We start from the raw sequence: 16,362 nt of genomic DNA, 5'->3' as shown, positions 1-16,362 counted from the left end.
GGGATCACAGGCAAAGAGTCAGAGGCGTTTTCCAAAACAGGCAGGTAACTGGTGCTGGTTGCAGACGATCTGACAAGTGTGGACTGAAAAGCAAGGCTTTATATACAGGGCATGATGAGTGGTGAATGCAGTGCAGCTGGTAGGTAACGAGGGTGAGGCAGAGCAGAGCAGGAACAGGTGGAGGTCATCAGACTTCAATCAGCGTGTGTTACCAGGCAGAGAGAGAGCTCATGACACATACATTAAAAAAAATATATTAAAAACCATGATATTCAAGTTAAGTTACAGATCCTGCATTATAATCTAGCTAAGTAAAAATAAACTTAGACAGGCCACATGAGATATTTGATTGACGGAATTATGCTTGATCAATGTTCAAAATAAAATAGCAAAACAACGCATAAGGACATTTGGGGAAAATTAAAGAACCGCTCTCGTCTGCATGTTACAGCAGAGATGAGTTGCGCTCTCTCGCGCAACATATGAATGATTGGGGTCGCCAACGTTTTGTGAAATCAAAAAAGGGTCACCTGCCAAAAAGGTTGAGAACCCCTGCTCTAGCGTAAGTGACACACTCTGTCTGCCACTCGTTGTCTGTAGCTGATCGAAATGACATAAGCCTAAAGCTTTGATGTAAGGCTATGTTCTGAATAGCTTAATGATATAGAAGCAAACTGCATACAGGGAGTCTTTATTGTTGACAATCAGACATGATAATCATCCAAACAACTTGACCCATGCTGTGCCCATATCCTCTCTGTCTCTGGTCCTGCACTGTGCTGTGTGAGAGGGGGAGTGGCTACAGTACAGCAGAGAAACCCAACGTGTGCTTCTCATACCAATATATTTAACAATATATTTTGCATTTCTTATCCAAACAATGCCAAACTTGACACTGCACTTACTGGTACCCGTAGCAAGACACCTGCCAAGTCTGAAATCACACACACACACAACCATGCCACAGCTGTGACGGAACACACACACCACGTATCTGGTGTGAATGAGGCATTAGTGCATATCTTACCTTATGTGTAGCACAAGTGTAATACAATCTAATTATACATATATTGTGGTTGTAAAATTCAGTTAAATTCTTGTAAAGTTTTAATTTATATATTCATACAGGGTTTCCCCTAGAATTTTTCTCCAGTAGTGGTGCTGTTAAATTGTAAACCAAGCACCATCTGCTAATAAATTTAAACAAAAACATAAACACAAAAAAACACGGCTTCCTGCTAAATCCCTGTATGCACCTTTAACGTTAGTCTACTATTATTTGACATCAAACCTGAAGAGGAACGATTCTGTGTTTTTTTCCCCCTCTTATTAGGCTAGTGATCATGTGAATTTCTTTTTATTTCATTACAAATCTTTTAGAAATGAACTAAATTAAGTGTGCATTATTTATGCTCTGATACATCTAGTTAAAATACAAATTCAACTGTATTTTGGCCAATAAAGTGATAATGTCATGGTGATATTGTCATAGTGCAGTCCGTCTTGGAGAATAAATAGCCTTCCTTTACGGACATAAAGTAATTGTTTTTATCTAAACCAATGTTTATATTAAATAATGTCATAATTTACATGACTTTATTTCATTTATATGACTTTCATTTCCCAAATTCATAGGGTTCTATTACAGTCAGAGGACATAATACAACTGTAGTGAGACCGCATTGTCACAGAGCCCTCCCCTTAATAAAAATAACAAGAACCATACAGAACCGAAAACCGTGACCTTAAAACCGAGGTACGAACCGAACCGTGGGTTTTGTGAACCATCCCACCCCAAGTAGTCCCCTTCAGAAAGTGTGCAAATCCATGCCGTACACACAGAGAGACATATATCCTCATCATGCACCTACATTTTTTTTTAAATACTTAAATCCCCTTTTTCACACTTAAATAGTAAAATATAGGTTTTGTGTTACTACCAATTAGAAACACTAAGATAAATCAATTGTTCCCATATGGCAACCCCATGCAATAGGGATATATATGTACATACAATGTGTGTGTGTGCATGTGTATGAGAACGTTAATATAAATTGATGTTTAACCCCTTAAATCCAAATCATTATTTTTTTTAATTGAAATTATTTTTTTATAAACTCCGTTATAAATTTCCGTCTCCATTTTATGTTGCAGCTCGTAAGATCGTAAGATGAATCGTAGAAAACCCTCGTAAGAGCGTGTCTCCGTCGTTATCGGGAAACTGGGCCCAGGACCCAGACGCTCTTACGAGGGTTTTCTACGATTCATCTTACGATCGTTCGTTTGGTTTTTCCGACTGTTTCCCGAACATGCTCGTAGCGTGAACGCGCGTGCACTGCTCTTAAGATGCTCTTAAGGGGAGCTGTCCACGTTAATAGTTCTGAAATATCCTCTGATTTGACGGTGATGTCAGGTGACTGCACGTCACAGGCCTACCATTTAAACTTCGGATCTACACATTAATTCACATCAATACGAAAATAGAAACACTTTGACATCTGCATGTAAGCATCCCAAGTAGCCTAGGTTATATACCACACAGAGACATAAATAATTGTAATTATTTTAAGATTAGATTGTTGCACCATGCAATAATTTTTCGCGGTGTCACTTAAGAACACGTTTGAAGATAAGAAAGAAGTCGAGTAAGAAAGAGAGGAAATGTGTAGGCTTAGATTTTGATGCAGTAGGCTACAGACTAAACCACATGTTGCTTTCTCTGCTTTTTACCTCATAGACCTAATAAAATATTCACTTAGCAAAGATAATGTCAAACTATTCTGGCAACGTCTCGTTTCATAACTTGATTGCATTTTTGTCCGCTTTTCATCACATTATTATGACCATTAAATGTAGGCTATTTTGCATGCTAAAATCTGATTCATCACAGGTAAACACAATAAAGAATGGGAACGTAAGTTGGATTATGTATTTTCTGAGTTGTAATTCCTCTGTATGTCCTGTTGGTGACCTCAGTGAGAAGTACTGTTAAGACGCTCTTAGCCGGTAACGAGTACTCTGGTGCACTCGTAGATCTACGAGTGTTTTCACGACGCTCTTAAGCTACGATAGTTTCGGGAAACAGTCGGCAAATCTTAAGACGTTCGTAAGAGGGACTTTACGACGCTCTTAGGCTTAAGATGCTTTTGGGGAACTGAGCCCTGGCCTTTTCAGTCCCTCATGGCCTCTTTCTACCATCCATCCTCCCTGACGCTTATCACTACGGTAGGGCCGGCCCGGCTGGTATCTGAGAAAACTTTTTAGAATATGGACCCAACCAATTAACTCTTGGGAGGGGAGAACAACCCATGCAGAGGCTGCGGTGTTAGGCATAGAATGCGAACGTGTGTAGCCAACTTTAAGAGAAGATAGATTAACGTGGCAAATGTCAATATTTTTCCTTCGACCGGCCCAAAAGTGAAGTGGCCCACCGGGAATTCTCCCGATTCTCCCGATTACCCACTCCAGGCCTGCCCTTAGTCTTTCTAGATTTCTAGGGTCTGGATTTCCAGGCTAATGTTACACCTTTAAACTTTTGAAAAGCATGCAAATCGATTGCCATGAAATTACAGACTAATCTGGAATACTGTGTTTAATAAAAACACAGTATGCTTTACTTGTAATGACCTAGTTAGGTGAAATAGGAATTCTCAGTAGTGTAAGTGCACTACACTAAGTAAGCATTTACTTACACAACTTGCAATTCCTATTTCAGATTAGTCAGTAATTTCAAGGCTCAATTTCATCGGTTTGCATGCTTTTTAAAAGTAATTAAGGTTAACCAACTAAATTCACAGTGTAGCACAAACTTCAGCAATTCAAGTAGTTTACTTGATTTAAATTTACTTTTCCACCTCAACATTAAATTACACTCATTTTAGGCAAATAATCTCAACAAAACACAAAAACTGAGTTATACTTACTAAACATTTGAAGTAATGATAGCTGTGAGGTTTTAGAGTGTGGCATAGATCATTCACAAACACACACACACACACACACACACAAATCTGAAATGTTTCACTAAGATGTAGTGCAATATGTAATATGGCTAAATTGTAGGGGTGCAATGAACAATATAATGGCCTAACATCGGCATCAGCCAATATTTGCCTTGTTGACTGGTTATCTATGGCTTATCTATGGCAATACAATGGCAGTGGCTTGCTTATAGTTCTTACAATTTGCATATAGTTCAATTCTTTTTATAATGAATAGTTCTAATTTCCCTGTCATGGTAGTGTATTAATTTCTGCAAGTTCAATATGGATTATAGGACAAAAGTTAAATGAACGAATATTTGAATATCCTTTCCTTGATTTTTTACAGGTTGGGTCATCGTTGCCCATAACACGCTACCATTCTGCTAATGAATGATGTCATTGACATTTTTGAAAGGCTTTATAAGCGACTTTAAAAAAATATATAATGTTCAGCAGTGTGTATTTTCTTTGCCTCCCCTTTCGAATGCAACAATCAGATAATTAGACAAAAAATTATAACCCGAGAAGTGGATTTTGAGGGGTATAGCTCCATTGACATCCATTCATTCTGCACTCGCCCGCAAGCGCCCCCACATGGAATCAACGAGAGCTAGCATAACTTAGCTAACTATAGTATGCACAAAACACATAGCCAAGGTACTACAAAACGCAAAGATATCTCATGAGAAATATTAACTGACACAAATGTCAGACAATTTACAGACCAATAATGTCGAAGGTTCAAAAACTTAATAAGAAGGATTTTTCAGAGACTTGGCTGGTATTGACCTATCGGTAAATAATATGACACACGATAGCAGTGGCCTATGTTTATCCGTTATGTCACATCAAGTCTGCACTAGCTAAATGTTTAACAATGCACAGCTTGCTTGAGAGTTAATGCTATGAAGGACCCAATTTAGGTTCAGTTTTTTTAAAATGGTAAATGGCATTTAGTGTGTTTCACTCCTTCGAGCACTCAAAGAGCTTTACACATTTTTTGCCTCACATTCACTCTTTCACACAATGACAATTCAAGAGGCAGTAGCGGTCCTAGCTTGTATGACACCCTGGGCAGTGTGAGGGTGACTGACAGTGACTGACTTTAGCCTACTAATTGCATTAGTTGTGCAATATTCCTCCCCTCTCCCCAGGGATGGATTACTGCACGGGCCTACCGGGCCCAGGCCCAGGGGCCCAAGGGGTCAGGGGGCCCTGAAGCCCAAGCCTTTGCATGGAATCACTGCCTCAATATCAACAAATCACTATGAATCTGATTGAATTTAGTATTGGCCATCCCCAAAATGCACCAGAATACAGGAAATCACATCAAACAAATTAAAAAAATTCTGGGGGAGGACCCCCAAACCCCCCCTCCTACATATACGACAATAAGTGGGGGGCCCTTAATACATCTGGGCCCAGGGGCCCGAAAGTTCATAATCCACCCATGCCTCTCCCCCTTGCTGAAAAAAACCCAGCTTGAAACCAGCTTATGCTGGTAGCGGGTTTTAGCATTTCAGCTGGTCTGGGCTGGTTTTCTTCCAACTCTTGCTGGTCTTTGCTGGTGTAGCTGGTTGGACAGCAGGTGAACATGCTGGTGTGACCCTCTGAGGAAGCTAGTCATGCTGGTGTGACCAGCCTGACATGTGGGATACAGCTGGTGTAGGCTAAGTTGGTCATGTTGGTGACCAGCCTGCCAAGCTTGACATTGTTGGTGTAAGATGGCCATGCTGGTTTGCTAGAATGACCAACATAAGCTGGCATGGCCAGTTAAACCAGCAATGTAAGACCAGATAAAATTACCAGCTTGAGATGGTACGATAAGCAAAACCAAAAATTGCTACTTTTTCATTTCGCTGACTAGTTGATGTTCCATTGTTATGTTGTCATGGTTCTTCTAACTAATGAGGACATTTCAGACAAAGATACAAAGACTACAAAGAAACGTCTGCACCCACCTTAATGTTTGTATTTTGCAGTTGGAACTGGACAGTCCCTTAGAGAGAAGCTGAACTCCAAAATCCCCAAGGTCATTGTCACTCAAGTCCAGCTGTTGCAGGGAGTTTGGTGACTGTAGAACTGAAGCCACGATCTCACAAGACGTATCTGTGAGTTTACAATCAGCAAGCCTGCATAAGAACACAACAAAAGATGACATGAATAAATGGAAGATCTGTTTACACAATGCCCTGATCAATAAAAATCAAGAACAGAACATCAGATCAGATCACTAATGTCCACCACTGTCATATCACTACTCTGGTCAGCAGCTGGTCAAAGAATTCACTTGCACTGATTTAATATAGATTGTCCCCACATGTTGTCTCTAACCCTCAAAGAGGTTAGATGCTTAGGTGCTATTCAGGATATGAGCTCATGAATAAGCCTACACATTGATACATTTTAGAATTTAGGGAAGGCTTGTTAAAAAATGGTATTTTATATTATAGCCCAGTGTTTCCTCTATGTTTATTTCAGCATGGCGGCCCCCCACGGTTTAATTAATACCGCCATGGTATCAGAATCAGGGCAGACGCACATTTGCTTTTTAAATAATCTTGTGACGTATCCTCCCCTGCTGGCTGCCGCTCACATTGCAATTTAACAATAAGTAGCCTAAACTAGGTTATTATGGCCTGTCCAGTTTCAGTTCACATTTTCTAAATTATATATATCGTCCTTTTTAATTGGTTATGACATACTGTTGCAAGACCTGTAACATTTCCCTCTGTGTTCTAGTTATCCTGTATCTCCTAGCCTGCCTGTCTTGAGAATCAGAGGTGTTTCAACTTTAGATAGCCTACTCTGTCCGTTATCCTGTGTCTCTGTGCAGTTAAGTTAGCGAGGAGCGAGATACACGCTTCACGATGACGGCAAGAAGTTGTTAACAGACGTTCACCAACATGTATAACCCATCAGCAATCTATTTAAAATAACACCTATTTGAAGTACCACTCATGATATGTTCTCAAACATTTAAGTTGTGGGAAGTACATAGCTTAAATGGTATGTCTCTTTCGTCCCCCATGCCTGTTACATTCATTCAGGAGAGTCGAATGAAACAAAACGCAAATTCGACTTCTGTTTAACATAGCAAAACTCGAAAGCTTGTCAGACCTCCCGTGCCTAGTGACGGGTTGCTAAGCCACGATTGGCCTGTGGCGGTTTTCGGGTGTGGCTTAGCGAAGGGTGAATTCTGGAGCGAGGACAACCAGGAGTTCCGATTGAGAGGTTGGGGCTCGAGCCGCAGCCGTTGGATCCCCACAGACTCAAACAACAAAGCGGGACGTTGGTCGTTGGGCACCAGACTTAAAACAGCAGATCTAACGTTAACGTTAGCTACCCTCTGATACAATTCCTCAAAGCCTGGCAAGAAGATTAAATAATTTTCTTAAAGTCTTAACAGCAAAGCGAGGCACAGCAGAATTATTGACGACGTGCTGTGGTTTACTCTTGTTGAACTAGCATTTCTAACGTTAAGTTAAGGCTTAAGCTTTAAGCTTAAGCTTTAACGTTAACATTAACCTTGCTTTTTTATGTGAAACACTAACATTGGACAACATTCACAGAGGCGAACCGTATACACTGCCATTAAAAACAAAACACTTCAAAAAATTGATAAAACAGTATTTACAAGTTACATCAGTTACTTTTCTAATCAGTCTAAAATTAACACCAGATGGTCGACAATAACTCATGTATTGATTAGCCCAAGAACTTAAAAAGTACTGAAAGTAAAGGAAAACGAGTTCAGATGCCTAGAAGCTACCTGGCGAGAAGGTTCACGAATTTTCTTGTATTCTTAAGGTTAACAGCAAAATGAGGCACAGCAGAGCTGTTGACTACTCACTGACTTTAACGGCTGCGGCTGCGCTGCAGTATATATTCCAAGACGTGATAGTAACGAACTGACTGTATCTCTCACGCCAGATTACATTACATTTAGATAAAAAAGAGAGGAAAGGATTAATAGGAGAAAACAAATATATAAAATAGTAATAGTAATATAATGTATATGGATAATATATGATGTAACGGAGTAGAATAGTTGCTAGTTAAATTATTACTAAAAGTGAGGCAACTATAAGCCATCTAGCAGTAAGGAACAGTGTGACCTGGGTTGCATTTACACACCTAATGTATGGAAGCATATATGTTGCATAATTCAAATGAGATTGAGAATGCAACCTGCAATTCTAAAAGACATTACATTATGCAATTGCCAATTCATTATGCAATTTAATATTGCAATTTGCAATAATTTCCAACAAATTGTATTTTAATCTGCAAAGAGTGACAATGCAATCCTAAAATCAATTTGAATAATTTTGGTTAAAAAATAGAATAAACATGGATTGAATTGCATTCCATTTTGCCATGGTACTTCAGTCTCAAAATTCAAATGGCAATTAATTTTGCATTTCAATTTTCAATATTCAGTTTCATCATTTAACTGTCAATTCGTTTTGCAATGTAATATTCAAAGTGCAATATAGGATTGCATTTTGAAAACATATTTGGCAAAACTGACAATGCCAGCCTGAAAACATTTTTGGATTATTTATATTATATCTGGCATTTTATTCAAATGGAAAATAAATAGCGCCCCCCTGTGATTGCAAATATGAATTGCAAAATGAATTGCCATTTGAATTGCATAATGAATTGGCAATAGCATAATGTAATATAATTTAATTTGAATTATGCAACATATATGGTTCCATACTAATGTAGACTGGAGTTGGATAACGGTAAGTGGGTCAACTTAGGAGGTCTGGGATAAACCATGTTTTTTTTAGACTTCCAAGTACATGTGTCTCGTATTTTGTCATGCAATGTTATAATGATTTCAGTTAACTATTTTGAGTTCAGTTGATGATTTATGCCTTTTGTAAAGTTAGAGACTTGCAATGAAGCATGTTTTTATGTGAATTAGCATGCTAACGGTCACCTGTTTTACATGTTATATAGATGTCCCGAGATCTATGCTGTAACCCCATGATCCCACATTGTCATACTGTATTGAGGTAATATTCTAGAATGTTCTTGTGTTGTGTCTATGGTTTTATCGTCATGTTGTTCTCTATCCGCAAGCTGCCATATTATTTCAGATAAACAGTTTCTCTTTTTGCAACACTCGCGCTGAGTTTGTTGCGATAAACGTGTCCTCATTCTGTTATTTCAATATAACTAGTGCAGTGTCCGTTCAAACATGCCATTTCTGTAGAAAACCAGCACACTTACATGTCCGCAGGTAGGCTACACCTGCTTACAAATAGTACGGTAGGGAAAAACATCATTCCTAAGCATTCAATACTGAATATTATATTATACTATATTAGCCTATGATTAATGTGCAGTAAGCAGAATTTAGACTGCATGTGACATTTTTACAGATCAAAATGACATAAGCCTATAACAGCTGTTTTGAGTTAAGGCTATATGTTTATTGTTAAGCTTACTGACTAACTTCCTGATAGAGAAGACAAACCATTTCGTGGAATGATGCATCATCCTATGAAATTTGCAACAATGTGACTCAACAATCTCTATAGCCCATCGTTTCCCAACTTTGGGGTTGGGACCCCATGTGGGGTCGCCTGAAATTCAAATGGGGTCGCCTGAGATACTGTGTATCTTAAAATTGACCAGTACATTACATTAAAATACACATACATTAAAATAAAAAAAATATTAAAAACCATGATATTCAAGTTAAGTTACGGATCCTGCATTATAATCTAGCTAAGTAAAAATAAACTTAGACAGGCCGCATGAGACATTTGATTGACGGAATTTGATTTGGAATTTGACGGCTTGATCAATGTTCGAAATAAAATAGCAAACCAACCAGGCGCGCAAAGACATTTGGGGAAAATTGAGGAACCGATCTCGTCAGGCACGTGCAGAGAAGGGGGGCTACAGGGGCTCTAGCACCTGCCCTTTTGCCCCTTTGATAATTTATTTCAATAAATTTGACAATTTTAAGCTTGACCTACCACTTTCATAGAGCGATGAGGGACAGGTGGGGCTTGAAAATGCCCCCTAGATCAAAGTGGGTAATGAAAGAAAATGTTTGAGAACCACTGCCACAAAGTAATGAAACGAACGAAGTGTGGCAGGGCATCTTTAATGTTTTGTACTGTCAGGCTACATCAGCAGTAGACAGCAGTGATTGCAACATTATTTAGTCACTATAGTTAGCCGTCTCTCCATCAGAAACTCACCATGCCTTTCTGCAGCACCTCACAGCTGGGAGCAGTCTCCTGCGTCCTTCATCTGATGTGTTGTATTTCTTCAGGTCAAACTCATCCAGCACCTTCTCAGACATCATAAGTATGTGGGCCAGTGCTGAACAGTGGGCAGGAGACAACTTCTGTTTGATGTTCTTTGGTGATGACAAGTATGTCTGAATTTCTTTGTGCATTGAATCATCATTCATTTCAAGTAAGCAGTGGAAAAGATTGATGCATCGTTCAGGAGAGAGACCTTCCCTGTTGAGCTTCTTCATGTACTGACATGTTTCCTTGATGCTATCTGAGCTGTTGTGTGTGTTGCTCAGTAGACCTTGCAGAAGTCTGTGATTGCTCTCCAGAGAAATACCCATAAGGAAGCGAAGGAAGAGATCCAGATGTCCGTTCTGGCTCTCCAAAGCCTTATCAACTGCACTCTTAAGTAAAACATGCAAGTTGTCTTGAGGTTTTAATTGTAGTGCTGATTGAAAAGAATATAACATTGATGGATTGAGTTTCCTCCTACGCTTATCACTGAAGAGAGATTTCAATGCCTCAAGGTTCTTATTCAAATACGAGTGAAACACAAACACAGCTGCCAGAAACTCCTGGACACTCAGATGCACAAAGCAGTAGACTTTCCTCTGGTGAAACAAAGATTCTGTCTTGAAGATCTCAGTGCACATGCCAGAGTACACCGAGGCTTCACTGACATCAATGCCACACTCTCTCAAGTCTTCCTCGTAAAACATGAGGTTGCCATTCTCTAGATTCTTGAAAGCCAGTTCTGCCAGCTTCAGTAGTATTTTTTTCTGTGATCCCAAGAGCCTCTTCTTATCTGTTTCTTGTCTTTCTTGATATTTCTGATCCTTTCGAGTTGTCTGGATCAACAAGAACTGTATAAACATCTCCGTCAGAGTTGTGGGAATTTCTTGGGTCTTGTCCTGTTCCAGCATCTGCTGAAGTACATTGGCTGCAATCCAACAGAATACTGGAATGTGGCACATGATGTGGAGACTCCTGGATGCCTTAATGTGGGAGATGATTCTGTTGGCCTGACTCTCATCACTGATTCTCTTCCTGAAGTACTCTTCCTTCTGTGGGTCATTGAATCCTCGTACTTCTGTTACCTGGTCGATGAACTGAGCAGGAATCTGACAGGCTGCTGCTGGTCGTGAGGTTATCCAGATGAGTGCAGAGGGAAGCAGAGTTCCCTGAATGAGGCTCGTCATCAGAACATCCACTGATGATGTTTGTTTTACATCAGACAACTTATTGTTCTGTTCCAGATCCAGAGTCAACCGACTCTCATCCAAACCATCAAAGATGAACACCACCTGACAGTCTTTGTATCTTTCACCATCATTCAGCTCCTTCAGCTCAGGGTGGAAGTCCAGCAGGAGCCTGTGAAGACTGTACTGATCATTCCTGACTAAATTCAGCTCACGGAAAGAAAGGGGGAACATAAAATCTACATCCTGATTGGCTAACCCATCTGTCCAATCAAGAATGAACTTTTGCACTGAAACTGTTTTTCCAATTCCAGCAACACCTTTGGTCATTACAGTTCTGGTGTGCTTCTTCTGTCCAGGTAAGGGCTTGAAGATGTCGTTGCAGTTGATTGGTGTGTCTTCTGTGGATTGAGATCTGGATGCTGACTCTACCTGCCAAACCTCATGCTCCTTATTCACCCCTTCACTCTCTCCTTCTGTGATGTAGAGCTCTGTGTAGATCTTATTGAGGAGTGTCTCAGCTCCTGGTTTGAGGATGCCTTCAGATATGTTCTCAAACCTCCTCTTCAGACTGTCTTTGTGATTCTCTATAATTTTCCTCAGGTCCTTATCTGTTTACAAATGATAAATAAATAAATATACCAACAATAAAGTAAATAAATACAAATGAACAAGTAGTACTTCTTGATACACCAACATATTCTTACACATCAACATGTATGTTGTATCTCCCCCAAAATATTCAGAAATACCGAAACTCTTCATATACACATTGAACTCGCTATACCCACATATACAAATAGATAGACATGGAAACAATTTGAAATATGTGTAATTGTTTTGATTGTTTACATTAATTCTCAGGAAAAGATAAAAATCTATTCTATTTTAAATTCAGCAAACATGTGTACTCACCTGTTTCCCTCTTTCTGCCGTCCCTCAACTCACTGCAGAGACATGGGACAGCACAATTACATTCTCATCTGTGTGTGTGTGTGTGTGTGTGAATTAGAGACAGAGAGATGGAACAAATACATGTGTGTGTGTGTGCATGTGTGTGAGAGAGAGATAGATAGCAAATTACATGTTTTACATTACATTACATTTGGCTGACTCATTTTTAACCAAAGCAACTTACAGTACAACATGGTAAACAGTTTAATGCATGCGTACAGTTGTGCTCATAGGTTTACATACCCTTAGCATACACATGCTAAAGTTGACTAGAACCATGCCAATCTCTAGGTATGGTGAAGATTGTGTGATGATGTGGGGCTATATTAATTCCAAAGGCCAAGGGAACTTTATCAGGATGCATAGTATCCTGGATCCATAAAATAACTGGCCTTTAAAAATAAAAATCTGCCTGCCTCTATGGGAATTTAAAATAGGGGTATGTATACTTATAAGCACCTGTATTTAAAGGAAGAACATTTATTTATTTACAATACATCATTCATTTATTTACAATACATCATTCATTCTCCAAGAAAATTGGTGTCCTTAAAGGTTGGATTTTTGTCATTTTTAATTAAGGCATCATGATCAATTTTCAAAGGATTCCTCTTTTTAGTCAACTTTAGCATGTGTACAGTATGCTAAGGGTATGTAACCTTCTGATTTCAACTGTATGTGTGTCCGTGTGTGTCTGTGTATCTAACGAGCCTGAACTTTCTCAAAATCACACTTTCACACTTACACTACACATTTCTATTTGCTAAGTCAAATGTACCGAAATGCATTGGTGAAAATGTGTACATTAAACAATTTAAATTTTTCAATTTATTGTGCTTATAGAGCGGCAAAACATTACACATGTATCATGGCGCTCTACAGAATGTAGGCAATCAGAGAAAAAGAAAAGAGGGAGAAAAGAAAAGGAAGGAAGGAAGGAAGGCCCATGGGTAACCGGGGTAACAGGGGCGAGGAGGAAAAACTCCCTAGAATTGGAGATACATGTAGGAAGAAACCTCGAGCAGATCCACGACTCAAGGGCCTGACCCATCTGCCTAGGGTCAATACGGACAGTAAGGTCTGTGAACAATGACAAATGCATATGACAGTCAGGTGTGGAGAATAGGACATGGTGTTTAAAGCACCTGAGGTGAAAGTTACAAGAGGTGGGATGATTACGAAGCCAGTGAGAGAAAGTGCAAATAGTCCGGCATTGGAATTGTCCAGAGGAAGGGAGTTGTCAGGGGGCAAGTGGTGGGTCAGCAGACAGGCCAGAATCCGGGCAGAGTTGTCATAGGCAGGTGATGGGACTGTACGGGCCAGGAATCCAGATAGGGGGACACTATTCACTATTTCATATATGAAAATGTGTAGAACATACATTAGGCTATTTCATATATGTGTAGAACATACATTAGGCTATTTCATAAATGTGTAGAGCATACATTAGGCTACTTCATATATATAAATGTATAGAACATACATTAGGCTACTTCATATATGTGTAGAACATACATTAGGCTAGATAGATAGATAGATAGATAGATAGATAGATAGATACTTTATTGATCCCTAGGGGAAATTCAAGCTACTTCATATATGTAAATGTGTAGAACATACATTAGGCTACTTCATATATGTGTAGAACATACATTAGGCTAGATAGATTGATAGATAGATAGATACTTTATTGATCCCCAGGGGAAATTCAAGGCTACTTCATATATGTAAATGTGTAGAACATATATTAGGCTACTTCATATATATTATATGTAAATGTGTAGAACATACATTAGGCTACTTCATGAATGTGTAGAGCATACATTATGCTACTTCATAAATGTGTAGAGCATACATAAGGCTACTTCATATATGTAAATGTGTAGAGCATACATGAGGCTACTTCATATATGTAAATGTGTAGAGCATACATAAGGCTACTTCATATACTGTATGTAAATGTGTAGAACATACATTAGGCTACTTCATATATGAAAATGTGTAGAACATACATTAGGCTACTTCATATATTACTTCAGAACAGTAATTGTAGGCCTACTGCATGTGAGCCACATGGGTGTCCTACACCACCTCCTTGGGACAGATTATCCGTTCGCACGGCTTCTCATACCACTGCTATGCAGACGACACACAGCTCTATCTGTCCTTTCCACCTGACGACCCCCTGGTTTCAGCACGGATCTCGGATTGCCTTTCAGACATAGCTACATGGATGAAGGCACACCACCTCCAGCTGAACCTCTCAAAGACTGAACTGCTGGTCATCCCAGCTAAACCTACCATACACCACGACATCAACATCAAATTTGACTCCCTGTCTGTTTCACCGACCAGGACTGCAAGAAATCTAGGAGTTGTTCTTGACAACCAACTAAACTTCTCAGATCATGTTGCCTCAGTCGCCCGTTCATGCCGTTTTGCACTCTACAACATACGGAAAATCAGGACTTACTTGACCCAAGATGCTACCCAACTTCTGGTTCAGGCAATAGTCATCTCATGACTCGACTACTGCAATGCCCTCCTGACAGGTCTCCCAGCCTGCGCAGTGAAACCACTTCAGATGATCCAGAACGCGGCGGCGCGCCTGGTCTACAACCAACCCAAAAGGGCACATGTTACCCCGCTGCTCATCCAGCTACACTGGCTACCTATGGCGGCCCGCATCAAATTCAAGTCTCTAACGCTTGCCTACAAAGTAGTCTCCGGTTCTGCTCCCACCTACTTGAATGCCCTCATACAGACTTACACTACCTCCAGACCGCTGCGCTCCTCTGACGAACGACGTCTAGCTCTACCACCGGTACGCTCAAGCCAATCCAAACTTTTCTCATCTGTTGTTCCTCGTTGGTGGAACACACTGCCAGTTCCTACAAGGGCAGGGACATCCTTTTCCACTTTCAAAAAACTCCTGAAGACCCAGCTCTTTAGAGAACATCTACTCTCATAGCAACACTTACAACAAGTCTTACTGATCCTAGCACTCACCAGCCGTTTTAAACTGACAAGTAACTGTTAAAAATCAGCACTCACCGACGCACTTATTCTTACTGTACTCTAATGTTTTTTAAACTGTCCTAAAATTGTGAGAATTGTTCTAAAACTTACTGTTTACCATGTTGTTAGTCGCTTTGGTTAAAAAGCGTCAGCCAAATGTAATGTAATGTAATGTAAATGTAATGTGTCCAATTCAGACAAACTATGTGCAAGCATGGACTATGTGCACAGGGCAACTCTAAAGTGACCAGTCCATTTTCTCTATGGGAGCTATATAAGGAGGTAATGTAAACACTCATCTGTCTGTTGGGGTTTGTTGGTTTGGATTACGAGAAAACTACTGGCCTGATTTTCATTAAACCTGGTTAATCCTGGTAGAAATGTGTAACCATGTGGACCGAAGATGAATCCTGTCCAAGTAAAAGTTACAGTTTAGACTCTGACTGCTCAATAACTGCAAGTCAAGTTTGTACAGTAACTGCAGTCATGCGTTCCGATACTCTGATCTGGCACAGTGTAATGAACTCATGGGTGTTGTTCCTGTAGATTATGACCTGGCAGCTCTGGAGTAGGAATGCTTCTAGCGACTAATTACCCCATCAACTAGACAGACATTTAAATTAAAACCCATCAACTAGTCCAAAGGTAAGAAAACACTCAGCCACAGTTTAGCTAAATGTAATATATAAAAGTATAAGTATATATACTCTTTTGATCTCGTGAGGGAAATTTGGTCTCTGCATGTATCCCAATCCGTGAATTAGTGAAACACACTCAGCACACAGTGAACACACAGAACACACTCAGCACACACTAATCCCGGCGCAGTGAGCTGCCTGCTACAACAGCGGCGCTTGGGGAACAGTGAGGAGTTAGGTGCCTTGCTCAAGGGCACTTCAGCCGTTCCCACTGGTCGGTAACCTGACTCTCGCCAGATGA

The 16,362-nt window shown here is 39.9% G+C and overlaps 3 protein-coding genes across 2 annotated transcripts in view; all 3 read right to left on the bottom strand.

Annotated features, from left to right (window-relative positions):
* Positions 1–16,362, bottom strand: part of LOC121718854 (zinc finger protein 665-like) — a 1,212,449-nt gene that overhangs the window by 735,794 nt on the left and 460,293 nt on the right.
* LOC121718796 (NACHT, LRR and PYD domains-containing protein 3-like) overlaps positions 1–16,362 on the bottom strand; it is an 800,724-nt gene that overhangs the window by 376,490 nt on the left and 407,872 nt on the right. Inside the window, exon 12 of the mRNA XM_042103998.1 lies at positions 5,945–6,115. Within this exon, the coding sequence (XP_041959932.1) occupies positions 5,945–6,115 (171 nt within the window). The remainder of the gene's footprint in view (positions 1–5,944; positions 6,116–16,362) is intronic.
* Positions 1–16,362, bottom strand: part of LOC121718792 (protein NLRC5-like) — a 787,595-nt gene that overhangs the window by 461,958 nt on the left and 309,275 nt on the right. The window lies entirely within an intron of this gene.

Source organism: Alosa sapidissima, chromosome 9, assembly GCF_018492685.1.
Source record: "Alosa sapidissima isolate fAloSap1 chromosome 9, fAloSap1.pri, whole genome shotgun sequence".
Classification (NCBI taxonomy): Eukaryota; Metazoa; Chordata; class Actinopteri; order Clupeiformes; family Clupeidae; genus Alosa; species Alosa sapidissima.
The sequence above is the reverse complement of the archived record's forward strand: the minus strand, read 5'-3'. Positions and strand labels throughout refer to the sequence as shown.